This window comes from Diceros bicornis, chromosome 13 (assembly GCF_020826845.1).
Source record: "Diceros bicornis minor isolate mBicDic1 chromosome 13, mDicBic1.mat.cur, whole genome shotgun sequence".
NCBI classification, from domain to species: Eukaryota; Metazoa; Chordata; class Mammalia; order Perissodactyla; family Rhinocerotidae; genus Diceros; species Diceros bicornis.
The window spans coordinates 22,576,349-22,595,850 of record NC_080752.1 but is presented as its reverse complement, the minus strand read 5'-3'; the positions used below and the strand labels follow the sequence as shown (position 1 = coordinate 22,595,850).

Sequence of the window (19,502 nt, the reverse complement as noted above, 5' to 3'; positions counted from 1 at the left end):
TTAGGGAGCTTCCACCCCTCCTCAATTTTTTGGAAGAGTTTGAGAAGGATAGGTATTAAGTCTTCTTTGAATGTTTGGTAGAATTCATCAGGGAAGCCGTCTGGTCCTGGACTTTTATTTTTGGGGAGGTTTGTGATTACTGTTTCGATCTCAGAGTTTAATTTTGAACAACTAAGAACTGATTCATAGATCTTGAAACCACAGTGTGGGTGAAGTGCCTGCTTTTCTTTTGTCCTTGTGTGTTTTACCTGTGTAGGTGACGTTCAGCAGCCTTTTGGTGGGGAGTGTGCTTTAGTCCCCCTCTTAGGAGAGCACCGTCTCATTGTGGACTCGAAGCATGGCTTAAAAATAGCAAGTGCCACGATTTTAAGTGGATTTTATCAAACTTGTTAATTTTCAGAGTTTTCACCTTACTTATGTGTAGAAGCCCACGTAAACTCTAGAATGTTTTCATTTGTGGCACCACAGCAGATCATTTAAAGGATCAGCTGGTTATTTTATACGAGTCGTTTTAGACTTAAACTGCCCTTGTGGGGTTTTTCTGATCTTTTGAGGCATGATGTGGTGGCCAGGAGCCTGCTGGCTGGGCCGTGGCACAGACGCCCCGTCACATGTGGGGGATGCCCTGTGCTGGTCCTGATGGGCTTATCCAACTCGTTCTGTTTGACAGGGTGTCCTTTCTGTGTAAATTTCATGGGTTCACAAAAGATTTATAATCTAGACTGTCAATTCTGGGAAGAATTTGTTCATTAGAAGATATTTTTAAAGCTTTTTCATTTATGAATAATTTTCTTCAGACTCCTGTAAATGTCTTGCTTCCCTTCTGTAGTCCCTCAGGCCCTAGCCAGGAAACACCCTGTGCAGTTTATGTTGAAACAGTCTGATTGGATTTGTGTTGCCAGGCTGAGCCAGATTTTCTGTGAGGTTGAAGTGAAACGAGCAGCTTTCAGGAGTAGTGCTTTCTGTGGGTTGCAGCACAGAAGCGACGTGGCTTGTCCCCTCCAGAGCCGCCCTTGCTCTCCTCGCGGTACTGCCAGCCTCTCCCCTTTTCTGCCCCTCAAGTAGCTGCACAGCCAGCAGCCTGGGGCGCTGAGCTCAGCTCTGCCACCGTGGAGCTCCTCGCCACTCTCTGGTTTGTGTCTCCAGGAAAGGGCTATGGGACCTCAGCGTTGCCCTGAGCCCTTTGTTTACCTAGTGTTGTCTCTGCATCCCAGCGTGGGGAACCCCAGAAGGCACACTGCTGGCAGCAGCAGATAGAACACGTTCTCTGCCGCATCTGGGGCGCTAGCAGCAGCTTTTTGCTGCCCCTTGCGAGCCCACACAGAGCTCAAGTGTGTGGCCCAGCCTCTGAGTGTCCCTGCTGTAAAGAGACACTGGCTCACTCTCTGTTGGTGTTTGAGCTGATGTGGAGATGAGTTACTCTAGAGTCTGTGCCATGTCCTCATCCACATTTTGTTGGTTGGTTTGCTTTGTTTCCCTCCCAAATAAAGTTGCATTACAAAATTTAGATTTGTCTTAAGTAAAAGCACAGAGGTTTACTGCGGTCCTTGGTGGTTTGAAGACAGTTTGTCACATGACTGGCCATCTGAAAAAGTGTGGTAACTGTGCTTGTCGTGTGCTCCTGCTCCAGCGCTCTGTGGGACATCGAGACCGGCCAGCAGACGACCACGTTCACTGGACACACTGGGGATGTTATGAGCCTTTCTCTTGCTCCTGACTCCAGACTGTTTGTCTCCGGTGCTTGTGATGCTTCAGCCAAACTCTGGGATGTGCGAGAAGGGATGTGCCGGCAGACTTTCACCGGCCACGAGTCTGACATCAATGCCATCTGTGTGAGTTGGGGGTTAAGATGTGGGTCGGGGTCCTTCACCAGCTATTAGCAAGTTATAATACTTCTTGTATACTGCAGACTACATCATTAAATTTTAAAATGTTTCCAGGATTAGATATTCTCTTTTCTATGCAAATATGACCTAATTTACAAAAACCTCGATATAGAAAACTGAGATGTAATGTGATCTGTCCTTGCAAACCCAGCTAATTCTTTACTGACCGTTTGTCTCACAGACATTGGTACTGTGTCTGTTGTGTGCCGGCCCCTGCTCCCAGTCCTGGGGTGAGCCGGTGATGCTATCACAGGGCTTCCCTGTAGTTGGGGGACAGACAAGGCAGTAACTAACCTCGTCAGGACAGCCTCGGCAGTGCGGGGGCTGAACCTCGAGTAGGAACCTTGCCCCACCACAGTCATAGCACAGCCCAGTGAGGGAGTCTTCTCTTCTCCATGTTGCCCTGCATTGAGGGCCTGACCTCGTGGGGAGATGGGAAGGGACGTGTCTACTTGGGGCGGTTCCTTCCCTGCCTTCCTCCGTGAGGTTAGCCTGACTGCTGGCAGCCTGCAGAGAAGCACAAGCCCATCAGAAGTCTGAGAGCATGCCCTAGGCCCCAGACTGCCCAGTCCCTTCAGTGCGGTCTCCCTATTTCTGCCCAAGCCCAGCCCTTGCTGATTTTTTCTGCAGTGCCAGCAGTAGCCCTGCTGTTGGGCAGCCCGTATTTCCAGTATTTCTTTTTGTGCATTTGCACACTGTCTTGATTTGCTTTCTTTCCAGTTCTTTCCAAATGGCAACGCATTTGCCACTGGCTCGGATGACGCCACCTGCAGGCTGTTTGACCTTCGTGCGGATCAGGAGCTCATGACTTACTCCCATGACAACATCATATGTGGGATCACCTCTGTGTCCTTCTCCAAGAGTGGGCGCCTCCTCCTCGCAGGGTACGATGACTTCAACTGCAACGTCTGGGACGCGCTCAAAGCCGACAGGGCAGGTAGGTGACCATGAGGCCTTTCTGTGTCTCCTGGACACTGAGGTAGTATCTGTCAAGACGGACATGACTCACTGAAGCTGGAATGTCTTTTGTATCAGTTGGGCTAGCAAGAAGTGTGTGCTGTGCCCGAGTACACCTGCCAGGCCCCATGGTGTGGCCCAGCAGAGGGACATGACAGGCTGGCGGTGTCCAGGCATCAGAAGCTCTTCCCACACACACTTATGATGTGCACGTGGACAACCGTGGTGGGCAGGAAAGAGGCAAGTGCCCGGTCTTCAAGACCCCTGCCTTACTTTCTGTCTCCTCCAGTTGTACCTGTTGGAACTCTGCCATCTAAGTATGGAGCACAAATTCCGGCAGGTGTGCCCTGGTGAAGTATCAAGTGAAGTTTGCACATCAAAGGCAGGTGTGTTGTTGTCAAGTGTATTAAAACACAAGTTGTACAAAAGATGTGAACTTCCTGTATTGAACATGACCATTGAGAGTGACTGAATAGAACTGACACTTTTAGAGTCTTTCATCTCGGTTCATCTCAGTGCTTGGGAAGGAGACTCTGGCTCTTGGGGTCTTCCCTTAGCTTCCTGCCTTTGGATGGCTCTCCTTTCTGACCCTGGGTTGAACTCCCCCTTGTTCTGCCCTGCTCCCTCTCTCATACCCCCCAGCTCCCACTGCCTCTGTCCTCACAGTCCCTTGTCATGGTGCTGCTGATGACTGTGGAAGCCAGCCAAGGTTGTTGGCAGAGAGCACTGCTCCCTCCAGCTGAAGCTGGTCCCTTGACTCAGCTGTGACACTAATGAGTGCAGGAGGTGGACCAGGGTTCTCTGAAATTAGGCCTTAGGTTCCACTGGAAGGACGTGGAACATTCTGGCTGATGGTAATCCGAGCACAGACTGCCGAATGTCAACAGGAGGTGCCATCTCAATGTGTGGGGTCACTGTGTGACAGTCCCAGTGGCCCACCCTCTCAGCGTCCGTCACCAGCCCTCTGTGTTCTGTGCCCTGTGCTAGGCCCCAGGGATCACAACAAATGAAAGATAGCCCACAGCCTTACACTCTCATGTTGTAACTGCCCTGAGATTGAGGTGATTTGGGTTTTTTCCCCCATGATTTTTGTTCCATTTTTATTTAAGCTTCTTACCATCGTGTGTGCTCAGGGGTTGGTGCAAGAAGCCCTGGGTTATTTATTGTGTGTGTTTGTGCCGGCCTCGTCATCATGCTGTCTTTATAACAGGCTGGTTACCAGGTTCTCCCATATATTTCTGGTTTTTTTGAATACTCCCGCCTGCTGCCCCCATGGCTGTAGATACATCCATGCTGTTTTAAGACAGGAGCACTTTGACTTTTACTTGCCTTGGATGAGAGTGGCGATGTGCTTCAGTCTAATTTCCACCTGTCCAAACGTTTTCTCCTTCCTGGGTCCTTTCCTTGGCACTGAGGCTTTGCAGGGATTGGACCTCAGGGGTTGTGGGTCTGCCTCAGCAGGTGGACCTTCCACCCAGCCCTGCACAGCGTCACCACCAGGTGGGACACCTCTGGGCCCTGGAGTGACTGTGCTATCATTTGCTCCCAGGTGTCTTGGCTGGGCATGACAACCGTGTCAGCTGCCTGGGGGTGACTGACGACGGGATGGCCGTGGCAACGGGGTCCTGGGATAGCTTCCTCAAGATCTGGAACTAGTGCCGACAGGTAATGACGCCCTTCCCTGCGTGCACCTCCATGTGGTTCTCAGAGCACATGTGAACTTGTGCTTCAGGCTTTCTGGCTTAATCTTGATGTTGAGTTGACTTGGAGTTGTGGTACGGTAAGCATTTACATCAGCCTGAAGTGATGTGCCCTCAGCTGCAAACACAGAGGGAGCAGTGGAAAGAGCAGTAACGCTGATTATAGATCTGAAGTTAGATGTTCTGTTTCTTTTTACATTTCTTTAAATTCTTTAAAACAGCAGGTGGACGCCGCGGTGACTGGAAGACCGTTCCAACCTTGAAGCGTTACAGTGATAGCATTTCCAATCCACCCCTACTAACGTGGACGCCCTGCACCTCCCCTCAGAACTTCAAAAGGGCAAGATCTTTCTCCTTCACTTATTGCTGAAACCAAGAGCACAATTCCCATTAAGAGGAGAATCTCTGTGCTGTAAACTAAAACAAATTGTGCATTCCTTCCGGGACCATTGTCTTTGTTTTCTTTTTTGTCTTGAATGAATATAAAAGGAAATACTATAATAAAAATGTTAAACAGAAGGTAAACTTGAGTGTATTGTGAGACAGACATACCTTTTCACTAGTTTATTTGAAGTTTAGATCAGTGATCCTGTTCTGTGATGTTCATGCAAAACAAGTTGAGGACTTGGCCTCGTAATTGGTTCTAAATTGCAGGTCGTGTTTGTAACAGGATTTTGAAAACATTCATAGTTACTTTTTAAATATATTCCTTTATGTTCAGTAGTTGAACAGAGAAAGAGGGTCTAGGGCAGCCTCTCTGAAATTGTTAATGATGTAAATTTAGTCCCTGGTTTTTTATTTTTTGTCTAGTGTCACATAATTGTTGCGCACAAACATGGCATAGAAAGAATGATGCTAAGAAGTAAAGCAACCGAGCACGTGCTGTTGGTCTTGAATGCGTGATGAATAGTAAACTCAAATCAGGCAACTTTTTCTTCCCCAACCCAGCCTCTACCTTCTCAGTTCAGTTTTTAATCTCACCTGGGGTTTCCTTGTGAAGTTGGAGGGAAGTTTATAATAGCCTAACACTACCCCATATCCCAACCCCAAACATCAGGAACCTCTATTTTCAAGAGAGGTGCCTGTCCTGTGCTTGGATAGTCAGTCAATTATTTGTGTATGAAACAATGTACAAATCAATGTTTTGAAAATAATGATCTCAAACTTTCTAAGTTAAATTTTAAAAAATTTGATCGTTTGCCATATTGGGTGGGTTTACTTTTAGATTCGCATGCTGTAGAAATGCTCAAAAGTGCATATAGGACTCAGTCCTTAGATGTTCTTTCTCTTTTAAGAAATAGCCTCTCTGAAGTTACAGCCGTCGCGGCTCTCTCCACTTACGCTGCGCACACGCGTCGGAGGCAGCACAGTAAGCAGCTCTGCACGCTTGAGCAGCAGGACAAGTCACTGTTCTCTCTATTTCTCTAGAAAAGCAAGTCCTGTTCCAAACGATCGCTGTTGAATTGGCGGGGTGGAGGGGAGTAGGGATTGGAGACCCCGGCCTTCCTCTTTATAAATTCCTCACGGCCTGTCTCTCCCATGGAACAAGCTTTTTGCATCTGAAGCGATCATTTTTCTAACACGCAGACTTTCCTGGTTTTATTCCGAGTCCAGTGTTCAGCAGCAGCGTTTGGACAGCAGTGTTGTGGGCCCTCTCCTGCACCCCAAGCACTCTCCCATAGCAGCTGTAGTAGCTTCTGTCCATCCTGTTTTTCTGCAACATCCTGTACAAAGCTGTGCTGTGACATGCAGGAGGCCTGGGTCTGGAAGAGGAACGCGAAGCCCCTTCCTTGTCTTTCCATCGCCGCCGCTGTAGAGCTCTCTGCACCCTGCCCCTCACCTTTTGTATTTAATTTTAAGGTCGGTGTACTGCAAGGAAGCTGGATGCAAGATAGATACTATATTAAACTGTGCTGTTATTTAAGATGTAATAAAGCAGTTTGACATGAGGGACTTTGGTGTGGCTGCTTTTTGGCGGGTCTATTTCAGTTTACGGAGGCGGCCACCTTCCCCTGGCTGCACCCCCCTCAGTGAGGTCTGACTCACCTGGTCGAGTGACCAGTGCCTCGCCAGCCCTCAGCTGCTCACTTTTCTGCCTGTCTTTGTCCCCATCACAGAGAAACCATGAAGGGAGCATTGGGTCCTCAGACGGGCTCTGCAGAGGAGCAGGGTCCTGGCATCCCTGTCCACCTGTCACAACCCAGACTGCCCTGTCCCATCCCCCTTTTGGGCCGCTTCCCCAGGCGCTGTGGGTCTCCCGAGGCAGCTGTCCTGCCGTTCTCACCTTGTCTGGGCCTGCAGCCCAGCTGGCGGCCATTCGTTCCTCTTCCCTCCCTAAGATACCTGAGGACATTACTCCAGAGACGTGCTTTCCTTCTGACTGAACGGTTTTCATCATAGTCTGAATAAAAAGAACTGCATCTTGTAAGAAAAAATGAGCATCAGGGCCGGCCTGGTGGCGTAGTGTGTAAGTTCCCACGCTCTGCTTCGGTGGCCCGGGGTTCGAAGGTTTGGATCCCGGCGCGGACCTACGCACCGCTAATCAGCCATGCTGTGGCAGCATCCCATATACAAAATGGAGGAAGATGGGAACAGGTGTTAGCTCAGGGCTAATCTTATTCACCAAAAAGAGGAAAATTAGCACTAGATGTTAGCTCAGGACTGATCTTCCTCACCAAAAAACAAAAAAAATGAGCATCTGCCACCAAGCATGAGAAACCAAGCTTGAGTGCGAGTGTCACCGAGGAGGGCGCTTGCTCCACCTCCTCCCACCTGCCCCTTCCTGTCTTCTCTGCTGAAGGACACAATCTTTATTTTCAAGGTTCTAATTTTCATGGGTCAAACGCTGGTACTTCATAAATAAGTGAAGACTGCTCTCAGTGGGAAGTATTCCTGCCGCAGGCTCCCTTTTCCACCACCAGGAAGCACAAGCAGCAGGGGCCTCCTGCTTTGCCTGGGGAGGGGCCTCGGCTGCCCCTGTCGAGGTCTTCTGAGTGTTTCTGCCAGGACCAGGGGTGCTGTCTCCTGGGTGACTGGCAGCCTGAACCGTGGGTTCACCTGGCTTCAACCTCCTCCTCCAGTTTTCCCTGAAATAAATCTGTTCTTTGCAAGTTTTAACGCTGCCAGCTGTCTTAGAAAATGCCAGAGAGCATCTGAGGTGCTCCCTGGGCTGGCAGCCGGAGTCCTCCAGAGGGAGGGTCTCCTGGGGTTGAGAAGCAGGGGCACACCAGCCCACGGTGGCCCACCCTTGGAGGGGCACAGGCAGGTACAGGGTCAAATGGAGCCCCAGCAAAGGCTGGCTGGCCGGCCCACAGACGGGCACTTGTTCCCCTCGGGAATCCCTGTTTCCAGTGCCCCAGCCTGGCACCAGCATGTCCCCTGCTCCCTGACCCAGTGGCCGCACAGCGCAGCCCCTCTACTGGTCTGGAGACTGCTGTCCCAGTTTCTCAGCAAAGCCCTCACTGAAAACAGGTGCCACTAGGGGCATTCCGAGAGCAGCTGGCAACCGGTGCTGCTGAGTGTGAGCTGCAATCGTTTTCACACTTCAGGCACAAACTCAAGTTTGGGAGCCTGAGCAGGGCCTGTTAGCACTTTGCCCCCGCAGCCTGACGCACTTGAGTGACATCTTGCTCTTGGCTGCGTTCCCTCCAGGGTGCCAGCCCTTCTCCCTTCCCTTCCTCCAGCCTCTTCTGCAGCCTCCGGCCCCTTGTGCCCGGGTTACCGGCCCCACTCGTGGTGCGATGTCCGCGCTCCGCCCACCGCTGCACCCCTGGAAGCCTGGGGCTCTCAGTGACCTCGCGGGCCCTGACCCCAGCCACCCGCTCAGCGTCTGGTGCTCACTTCAGCTCCGGAGGCAGGGCGCGCCTCCTCAGGCACCTGGCGCGCACGTGCGCTTGCGCAGGCACCAGGGCACGGGTTTCCCTTCGTCCCCAGCACCGAGCAGTGCCTGGCCCTTAACGCGGAGCCCGCCGTGCCCCTGCGACGACGGGGTCTTCGGCGCTCCCCACGCCCCGCCCCCACCACTCTGCTCTGAACCCCAAAACCAGCCCAAAGAGGAGACTGCCAAGTGGGCTATTCCAGACACTGGCCCCTGGGGAGGACTGGGTAAGGCCGGGCAGAGAGGCCAGACTTGTCCTAGGCGTGCTGGCTGGAGGCCAGAGGCTGGGAGATGGACCAGATGACCTCTGGAAAGCTGGAGACACTCACCTCCTCCACAGGGGGCTGCAGACCCTCTTAGCTGCCTGTCACCCAGGCTCCTGGCCACTTCCCCTACTAGGTGCTGAGCAGGCTCGGTTCACCACAGCCAGGCACAGCTGAGGCCAACTTCCTCAGAGCTAAGAGCAGGTTCCCGAAGAGGAGCATCCCCACCATCCCCTGCACCTGAGAGCCAGGAGCACCCCCCCCCCCCCCCGCCTGCACTCTAGAGCCAAGGAGTCCCCCAGACTGCACCCAAAATCCAGGGGCACCCCCTTGTCAGCTCTAGGTGGGCCGCCCCATCCTGCCCACCCTTCATGGCCCAGGCTCCCCCCTTCTCCTACCACCCACTCCACCTACCCCGCTGTATCATTCAAACCTCAGAAGAGGGTGGGTCAAGGTTTTGGGGGTCTGAAACTTCAACAATAGAGGAGCCATGTTTAAGAAAAAGAATACAAAGAAACAAATACCAAATCACATTAAGAGTTGCAGGTAGCCTGGTGCTGGGAAAGGTTAAGGCATCAGCATGTCCCCCACGGCCTGAGCAGGCTAAGGCAGACCCCTCATCCTTTGCCCAGCCAAACTGGCCTGACTGGCATCCAGCCCCCAGCCCCACACCGGCCTTTGGCCCCGCTGCTGGCCCTTCCCTCTCCCCACCACAGCTAGCTCATCCCTGCTCAGCCTTTGGACTCAGCTCATGCGAAACCTCCTGTAGGAACCTTCCGGATGCCCTAAGTTGCCTCTCCCAGCATTGGCCTTCGCTGTTGCAGGAAGCCCTTGGGGGACTGGGTATGAGCTCAAGGCCCCCGAATCCCCAGGGTCAGCCCCGGGGCCTGCTGGGGTAGACTGCACAACCAGCGTCAGCTGAAGGAAGCCACAACCCATGTTCTCATCTCTGAAATGGGGAAGCGCCCCTTCCCCGAAGTCTCGAGGTCCAGGGTGGACAGAGGGTGTCCCTGATCACAGACACGCACCTGCACAAGTTCCTTTTAGAGACGTGTACACAGGAAGGGTGCCTGCTGTGTAATCTCGGCTAGTCACATGGCCAGAGCTCGTGCCTCAGTGCCTTCTCTCAGACTGTCCCTGCTCAGAAGGTTCCTGGGAAGCCTGGCCCAGTGCCAGGCATGTAGCAAGTCCTGGATCAAGCATTAGTATTTTTATTATGTTAATGATCACATCCAAAAACACAGCTCAAAAGGCTTCTTCTGTGGGTGTGGCTGGTGGTCACTTTGGGGAAGCAGTCAGGTTTACAAAATAACCAGATGAGGAAGTTACAGAGCTTGAGAAATCCCCCCAAATTCCGGCTATCCTTGCCCCTCTTTCCACTCACGCTTTGTGACCCCACTGCCCAGTGGTCCCAGGACAGCAGTGAGACGTGTCCTGCTCTGTGTCCAGCCGTGTTCCAGGTCTCTAGACACAGAGCCAGGAATCCTGGCCAGAGAATTCTGACAACAGCAGGTACCCGGTGTGGGGAAGCCTGGGGGCCACCGGCCTGGTGCTCCATGTCCGGGAACCCCAAGTGTAGAGAAGGAATAAGGGCTGGCACTTGGGGAGCCAGGCAGGTTAGAAAGCAGCCCAAAGTGCACTGCCCGGGTTCATCTCCTACAGTAACCGTGCACCAACTTATTCACAGACATGTCCGAGGAGCCTGGCACACCACTGGGACACGACTTCTGAATGCACTAGTGATGGGTAACCGTCAATTCAGCAAGCCTTGGGAGAACCCACCCACCTCGAGGAGGTGCCTGGACTGGGGGAGGCCCGCAGCTACACCAGAAGCTACAAAGTTGGTACTGTGGCCTTGGCTCCCTTCCTCCCTCCTCTGGGTCCTTAAGTCCGGGGACGGGGACGGGGACGGGGGGGGGGGGGGGGGGGGACGACACGACAACAGTGTTGGCAGGTCACCCTGGAGGGGCCCCTTTGAGACCCTAGGCCCAGAGCCCCTGAGGTCTAGGTGGTGTGCAAGGACCCGCCAGGCTGCTTGGGGTGGGCGAAGCCCACGAGGGCCTGGGGGCAGGCTCGCTCCCTCCAGCTAAGCCGGCAGCGGAGGGGTGCGGTTCTGTCGCAGCTGCTCACACCGAATTTTGGTTCCCCAAACTTGTTCCTCCTAAGCAGAGTCACACCCTGGTAGTTATGGAATCCTCGGCGGGTGGTATCACCACTCGTGGGGGACCGCAGGCAGCCCACCTGGCCCGAGGTAGAGGGGAGCGGGGGCGGGACAGGAGCAGGTCAGCGGGCCCGGGCGGGAGGGCAGACGAGCTTCCCACGCGACGGAGTGAGCGGAGACCAGGTGTCGTCCTCCCGGGATCGCCGTCGAGGTGTGGGCAGCGAATGCCCCGTCCCCCGCCCCATGGCCTCCCCTCTACCGTGGCCTCCTTCCCCCGGCCCCCGGCCCCCGGCCCCCGGCCCCCGCCCTCACCCAGCCCGGTCCCGGCGTCCAGACAGACCGCCCCACGTGCCCGGGGCGGGCAGGCGCATGCGCAGGGCGGGCTGGGTGCGCGTGCGCACTGGCAGCGCGGCGGCTTTGCTGTTCGGCGGGCCGGCGCCGCGGCCCAGGTGGCCGTGGGGCGGGGGCGGCCATGGGGCGAGGGGCGGCCGCGGCGCCAGGAGCCGGGTAGCGACGGCGAGCGGCAGCCGGGGGGCGGGGCCCGCGGGCTCGGCCTGGCGAGAGGGAGGCCCCGCAGGCGTCCGCGGCAGCGAACGGTGAGTACGCGCGGCCGCTCGGCCGGGCCTGCCGCCCCGGGTCGCCGCTCCCAGGGGTCGCGGGGGGCCAGAGTCACCGGGGGTCGAGGGCGCTGGGGTCAGGGTCACCAGGGATCAGGGTCGCTGGGGTCGGAGTCTCAGGGGCCAGGGTTCCCGGAGGTCGGGGTCGCCGGGGATCGGCGTCTCGGTGGACTGGGTTCGTGAGACATCGGGGTCACGGGGGTCGAAGTCAGCGGGGGTCGGGTCTCAAGGGTCCGGGATCACCCAAGGTCGGGATCGCTGGGGTCGGGGTCGCAGGGGCCAGGGTTCCCGGAGGTCTGGGTCGCCGGGGGTCGGGGTCTCGGGGGATTGGGTTCATGGAGGACAGGGGTCGCGGGGGGTCGGAATCACCGGGGATCGGGGTTACCGGTGGTTGGGGTTGCGGGGGGGCCAGGGTTACGGGAGATCGGGGTCGCGGGGGGTCGGAGTCACCGAGGGTCTGGGTCGCGGGGGTCCGGGATCACCAGAAGTCGGGGTCACGAGGAGTCGGGGAATGGGGCGTCTCCGCGATGTGGGCCCGGGCCTGAGCGGGCCGACCCCGATCTCGGAGGACGGCTGCTGGGCGGCCCCGAGTCCGCGCTTTGGCGATACCTCCGAGAGCCAGTCCTCATGGGGTGATCAATTAGGTTAGAATGCACATGTGACCTGCCGATGCCCGCGGTAGGGGGCTGGGCCGGGGTCGCCCAGGGGCCTTGGTTCTGAAGGACGGGCGGGACACAGGGACTTGTGTCCTTTCATCCGGACGGCGCCCTCAGGCCCCTTCCCGGAGTCCCCGCGTCCTGTCCTCCGGGCACCCGAGCACGGGACGGCTGGGGGGGCCCCGGACGGCTGAGGGCCCCCGACGGCTGGGAGTCCCTGGACAGTTGGGGGGTTCCCAGCAGCAGTTCTCGGGGGTGGGGATTCCGGCCGACCAGTCTGTTCCCTGATAAGGAAATGGGAACAACAGTTGGTTTTATTGCGTATGTTAGTGCTTGAGAAAAGATAGGTTTAACCTGCAGAATGAAGAGGCGGGTGGTATTTTACGGGAGTTGATGGCCCCACATCTTTGTTACCTCCAATCACTATTTCTCTGTAGGCTTGGATGTTACAAGAGCCAGAGAAGCCCTGGGCGGGCAGGGGGCACTTCTGCCTGCAGGCCTCCTCCAGGCTTCACATCCTGCCAAGTGGGGGTCAGCTTGTAACTCCAGGATTCCATTTCTGTTGTTTGTGCTGGTGGCTTACCCTTTGCGGTCTCCCTACCCACAACTGGCATAAGGTCCAGTGCATGGGAACAGGAAATATGTGTCTAGACTACCCGTGAAAAGTGTTCAGAGGAGCCAGCAAGTGTGGCCCAGGAGGTGTGTGAGGGAGGGTGACACCTGCACAGACCCCTCTCCTCACCTGCCCAGGAAGGAGCAGCCACCTGTCTGTAGAGCCCCTCAGGTCTCTCATCCTGTTCAGTCCATGGGCTCAGGCACTTGGTTCACGTTGCCATCCAACTTTCCAAAAGGTCTTTCTTGATTTGTTCACTGCCAGTGCCCGGTTTTATCACTGTCTTTGCAGCATTGGGTGTTATTTACTGGGGGAGAAGAGAAGGGCAATTTCATAGGCACTTTTTTTCCAACTCAGTGTTAATTAGTGAGGTTGAACATTTTCCCATTTCTGTCACCAAATAAACTTTCCTTTTCCTTTTTTTTTTTTTTTGGTGAGGAGATCAGCCCTGTGCTAACATCTGCCAATCCTCCTCTTTTTTTTTTTTCGCTGAGGAAGACTGGCCCTGGGCTAACATCCGTGCCCATTTTCCTCCACTTTATATGGGACGCCGCCACAGCATGGCTTGCCAAGTGGTGCGTCGGTGCGCGCCCGGGATCCGTACTGGCGAACCCCGGGCTGCCGCAGCAGAGTGCACGCACTTAACCGCTTGTGCCACTGTGCCGGCCCCTAAACTTTCCTTTTTCATTCAGTATTTCAGCAAATAGGTGTTGAGAGCTCACACTGGAGATGTGTGTGTCAGTGAACAGTTGCGTGTGTGTGGCTTCTGCTGGGTCCTTCACCTGTTTCTTGGCGTCTCAGCGTCTCTGCTCACCACCCTGGGAGTCCTTTACCCACGAACACTCTGTTACTCTGCTCCAACACTTCTTCTCTAAAAACTTTCCAATGCAGACGTTGTCTTTTCGAATTAGATTCTTGCTGTCAGGAACTTGAATGAACTTGGATGGAGTTGGAATTTCATCCTTTTAAAACAGTAACATACCAAACAAAGTTGAATTAAATGTGAGATAAATTTTTTTTTTTAATTTTTATTTATTTATTTCCCCCCCAAAGCCCCAGTAGATAGTTGTATGTCATAGCTGCACATCCTTCTAGTTGCTGTATGTGGGACGCGGCCTCAGCATGGCGGGATAAGCGGTGCGTCGGTGCGCGCCCAGGATCCGAACCCGGGCCGCCAGTAGCGGATTGCGCGCGCTTAAAGCCACGGGGCCGGCCCAAATGTGAGATAAATTTTAAAAGCTGGTTTTAATATTTAATATGATTATTTTATGAACTCGTTTACTGCTTAGTCACCAAATTAGTCTTGGCAAGTGTATTTTAACAGCTTCTAGATATGTGTAATAGACGATTTTTAAAAACATTTGCCTTTTGTGGTTTTGATTGGTTTATCCTTTTTTTAATTTGCTGTTTGTTTTCAAATAAGTGTAGACTGACTCACAGAAAGTTGTAAAAATAGTACAGAGAAACCCCTGCACCGTTCCCCTGGATCTTACATGTCAATAATACAGTAATTTGAAAACCAGGAAATTGGTGTTGGAAAAATACCATTCGCTACCCTACACTCCTCATTCAGATTCCACCAGTTTTTACATGCGTGTGATTCTGTGCAGCTTACCCCATGTGTACATTTGTTTGACCACCCCCACAGTCGAGGCTCAGAACTGTTCCATCACACCAAGGAGCTCCCCGAAGCCCATTTAGACTCCCAGGCAACCGCTGATCTGTTCTCCACCTCTCTGTGATTTTGTCATTTCGAGAATGTTTTGTAAATGGGATCATTCAGTGTTTGACCACTGGAGATTGGCTTTTTTCACTCAGCCCCTGAGATCCACCCAAACTGTCCTGGGTACCAGTGGTCCTTCCCTTTTATTGCTGAGTCCTGTTTTATTGTTTGGACATACTGCCGTCTGTTTAACCCTTCACCCGCTGGAAGACACTGGGCTGTCTGCAGGTTTTGGCTATTGCAAATAAAGCTGCTGTGAACATTCATGAGCACGTTTTTATGTGAGCGCAAGTTTTTACTTCTCTGGGATAAATGCCAAGCTGCAGTTGCTGGGTTGTATATTTAGTTTTTATAAGACGCTGCCAAGCTGTTTCCCAGAATACCTACCTTTCATGTTCCCACAGCAAGGTGTGAGCGGTGGTTTCTCTGCACCCTCTCTAGCCTGTAGTCGTTTAGCAGTCTGGTGGATGTGGAGTGGTATCCTGTTGTGGTGTGCATTTGCCTTTCCCAGTGGCTGATGTTGGGGCACGTCGTTTCACGTGCTTACGTACTCTGGTGACCTCCTCTTTAGTCTGTTCATCTCTTTTGGTTTACTGTTGGTTTTGAGAATTCCTTATATATTCTAGATACACATCCTCTGTTGGATACCTATTTGCAAATATTTTCTCCCAATCTGCAGCTTGTTTTTTTATCATCTTAACAAGGTCTTCCACAGAGCAAGTTCCTAATTTTAATGAAGTCCAGTTTATCAATTTTTTTACCTTTTATGGACTGTGCTTTTTATGTCATGTATAAACAATTCTCTTTAGTCCCAGGTCCCAAAAACTTTCTCCTGTGTTTTCTTATGAAAGTCTTGTAGTTTATGTTTTACACTTAACGTGATCCACTTTGTCCATTTTGAGGTAATTGTTGAAGGTGTGGAGTTGGGCTGAGGCTCACTGTTTGTCCTGTGGGTGTCTCATCCCTCCAGCTTCTCCACTGGATTGCTTGTGCATCTTTGTCAACATCAGTTGAGTATGTGTGGTTCTCTTTCTGGGTTCTCTGTTCTGTTCCATTGATCCATTCGTCCATCTTCTGCCAAATGCAACACAGTCCTGATTATGATAGAGCAAGTCTTCAGTCAAAGTGATTCTTCTGCCTTGAGTCTTGTTTCTCAAAATTGTTTTAGCTCTTCTAGTACCTTTGCCTTTCCATATAAACTTTAGAATAAGATTGTCTATATCTACAAAAACCTATACATCAATTTTGGGAGAGCTGACATCTTTACTGTGTTGAATCTTCTAGTCCATGAGCCCGGGTATGTCTCGCCATTTATGTAGATCTTCTTTGGTTTCTTTCATCAGTGTTTTATTATTTTAAGCATACAAGTCCTCTACATGTTTTGTTGGATTTATATCTGAGTATTTTTAAGTGATTGTAAATGACATTGTGTTTTTAATTCAGTCTGCATCTTTTTTGCCTTATTGCACTGCCTGGGACCTCCAGTGCTCTACTGAGTAAGAGTGGTGAGAGCAGATATCTTGCCTTGTTCCCAGTCTTCAGGTAAAGGCATTCATTTTTCCACCAGTAAGTATGATGTTAGCTGTAGGTTTTTGTAGATGCTCTTTATCAAGTTGAGAAAGTTCCACTCTATTCCTCATTGCTGAGAATTTTTATCATGAATGGGTATTGAATTTCGTCAAATACATTTTTGTACATCAGTTGATATAATCAGGTGATTTTTTTTCTTTACCCTGTTGATATATTGGATTACAGTGATTGAGCCAGCCTTTCATTCCTGGAACCAACCCCACTTGGTGATGGACTTACCCCTTTTTAAACGTTATATATTGTGTCCATATTAAAGATACTTTGGATAGGACAAAATACTACCCTAAGACTCAGTGTAGTGTAATTCTTACGTGACAAGTAGAAGCTGAGACAGCATCACCTGCATATCTGGCTATAGAATAAATTCTACTCCAGCCCTTTTCCCAGGAAGAGTTGGGGAAAGGGCTGGAGAAGTGCTCTTGGCCTGGTCCCTGTGCAGCTCGGAGGGCCTCTGCGGTGGGCGTGGTGGGTGGTGGTGGTCCTTTGTCGTGATAGATCCTTCCTTTCCAGAGGAGCTCAGTCTGTGGGAAGGTGCCCTTTGTACTGCTTTGTTCAAGGCCACATTTATTTGACTTCTTATAAACAAAACTTGGAAATTAAACTTTTAGCATTGATTGATTACAGACATAACAAATTTCCCTCAACCATTTAGATAGGAATTAACTTGAGTGATTTATTCTTTTGAATGTTACCCATAACATATAACATCAAACAAAATACATAAAAAGCCAATAATTACAAAATTAATTATAAACCTATTGAAAATTTCAGCATCATAGGGCTTTAATTCACTTCTTTTCCTTGTCTTCTCAGGGTTCTAGTAATCTTTCTAGATAGTTACTTCTGTACTTTGTTGCAGTGATAGTTTGCCATGTCCTCCTAAGATTACAGCATCACCTGCCTGGCTCTGGCTGCAGGTTCAGTGTGGTCACCACTTAACGACCACGAGTGTCTCCAAGTGACTGCTGCCGTGGAGCCCCATGAGGAGCTATTTTTATTCTTTTGTTAATATTATTTCTTAAGCTTCTCTGACTTCAGTGGAACTTCTTAAGGCATGCCTTCCTTGCACATGGTCTTAGCTTCTTGCAGCCTGGTGCAGCACCCCGAGTGTACTCTTCAAGGTTTATTTGGCCAGAGATTTGGAACCATTACCTGTAATTATCATCCGTTGATCTTACATATTCCTGGGAACTGGAGTATGCCCTGATAGAACCTTATTTTAGTGCAGAAGGGGATAAGTTAGAGGCAGTGTTTCCGGAAGACGAAGAGGTGCGTCTGCTGGGTCCTCTCTCCTCCCAAGACCCTTGGCCACCTCATGCCCTGGGACCCTCATTGGGCCTCCCTGCTGTGTTGGGTCCTGTTGTCTATTTTCCCGTGGTTGTGAGCAGGGGCCTAGGAGTGCTGGCCCAGATGCCGGCTCTGCCCCATCCTAGCTGTGCAATCCTGGGCTTCGGTCTCCCAGACGCTGCCTCGCGGCTCACTGTGTGAGTGAATCAGGCGATGTGAGTTGAGCGCTTGGATAGGGCCTGGCAGGGTGGGCCCTGGGCCTGGTGATGGGCCGTGGTTCTGCTGCTCATGGGTCATCCTGGTCTTGGTTAAGTGTCCACATTCCTGCAGCTCAGCCTGGTTTCCCTGTCCCTGCCCCTCCTTCCTGCACAGATAGAGGGAAGTCCATGTCCACAAGGAGTAGCACTACCTTGTCTAGTGACATTTTCCTCTTGTTGAGTTGGAAATTAAACATTTCTCATCATCTTCACCCTGGTTTGTATCACAGCTATTTTTTATATGATTTGTCAACTTTTCCTTGATGGACTCTCTCTTCTCAGCCATCATTTGTTCCCATATTTGTAATTATTTTCTTTTTGAGCTTGCATGCTTATAGCTTGGCTAACGGGGTCCTTTAAGTCCATCCTTTGCCCTTTTTTGGCAACAAGTTGTTCTAAGTCCAGGACGCGGGGGCAGCGCCATTTCGGGTAGCCTTGCTCTGATTTTGCAGATCCGAGGAGACTGGTTTGTTTTACTTTTCAGGGTAGCAGGGCGAGGCTGATGCGAGGCCTCTTAGTAACAGCTGAAAACTAGTCTTTTAATGATATTTCATTTTACAGTTGTGAGTTCCCATCTGAGATTTCCAGTTTCACTCTGGTGTTGGTCTCACAGGACCTTGTGGGGGTTAAGTCGATTACAGGAGAGAAGCAGTCAGGGCAGCACCAGGCGCAGAGATGCTGCTCGGTGAGGTTGGCTGTTATTTTTTCTTTCAGACAGTTCTTATTGGAATAAGGAGGTAAATGTATCTATCTAGTTTTTTTCATACATTGAGCCAAAATCTGCCCTCTCATGTCTCTTACCGGTTTGTTCTGGTGTCTTTTCGTGCACTGCACAGCCTCTCTGTTCTCCGCCGTCAGACACTTGAAATCACATGGGCCCCTCCTTGGCCAGTGGTCTCCGTCCTGCCTCCAGGTACCCGTACCGCCTGCTGGTCTCCATTCCCACACCCTACTGCTCTTACATTCTTGACCTCACGCTTTTCCATTTCCTCCAGAAGCCTTCCCAGATCTTTTCTATTTGACTCCTGAGTGGGGGCCCCAGGGTCTGGGGAGCCCTCCAGTTCTGTGGCTATAAGTGTTCACTGTGGGCTGACAAAGCCCAGGGTTCTCTGCCCAGACCAGCTGGTCCCTGAGCCCCAGCCTTGAACATGTGGCTGCCTGCTTGTCGTCTCCTCTTAGCCAGTAATAGTCCTGTGAATTCATTGAGGCACCTTTCGGGCACTGAGAGCCCTGACTGAGCAAAACCGAGTTTCTGTCACTCCAGTTCTAGGACGAGAGGGACAGACCACGAGTGAAAGAGTAACACAAGGGCAGATGGTGCTGAGAGGGAGGGTAACAGCGGGAGACGCACGTGTTCTCTTGAGGAGGTGACGTCAAGCAGAGGTCTGAGTGAAGGACTGTGTCCAGGTTTGGGGTATCACAGACAACGTTTCACGGACAAGAGTGTGTGTGGACACGTGCTCTCGTTTCTCTAAAGTGGACGCACCTGGGCATATGGCAGGTGTGTGTTTAACATTTTAAGAAACTGCTGAACTGTTTTCCAAACCGGTTGTCCGTTTCCGTTCCCACCACCAGTGTGTGAGGGTTCCAGTTTCTCTGTGGTCTTACCAACACTTGGTATGGTCAGTTTTCTTACATTTTACCCCTTCTTGTTGGGTGTCAAGTGGTATCTCGTCGTAGTTTGAATTTGCTTTTCCCCGATGACTAATGATGTTGGGCATCTTTTCATGTGCTTATGCAATCCATATATCTTCTTTGGGGAAGTTGCCCAAAGTTGGGATCTTTTGCTTATGTACTAATTGCGTTGTTTGCTTTCTTACTGAGTTTTGACACTTCTTTGTATATTCTGGTTGCAAGTCCTTTGTCACACATGTGTTTAACAAAGATTTTCGGTCAGTCTGCAGCTTGTATATTC

At 51.7% G+C, this 19,502-nt stretch overlaps 2 protein-coding genes across 4 annotated transcripts in view; both read left to right on the top strand.

The window, feature by feature from the left end:
- The window catches only part of GNB1 (G protein subunit beta 1), an 84,368-nt gene extending 77,876 nt beyond the window's left edge, over positions 1-6,492 (top strand). For all 3 annotated transcript variants that reach the window (XM_058552679.1, XM_058552678.1, XM_058552681.1), the window contains 4 exons: positions 1,631-1,832; positions 2,607-2,823; positions 4,393-4,508; positions 4,765-6,492. In XM_058552679.1, coding sequence (XP_058408662.1) covers positions 1,631-1,832; positions 2,607-2,823; positions 4,393-4,499 — 526 coding nt within the window. In that variant the 3' untranslated portion in view covers positions 4,500-4,508; positions 4,765-6,492. The remainder of the gene's footprint in view (positions 1-1,630; positions 1,833-2,606; positions 2,824-4,392; positions 4,509-4,764) is intronic.
- Positions 6,493-11,342: 4,850 nt separating this feature from the next.
- Positions 11,343-19,502, top strand: part of NADK (NAD kinase) — a 33,094-nt gene continuing 24,934 nt past the window's right edge. Inside the window, exon 1 of the mRNA XM_058552677.1 lies at positions 11,343-11,440. The gene's annotated coding sequence lies outside the window, so the exon portion shown is untranslated. The remainder of the gene's footprint in view (positions 11,441-19,502) is intronic.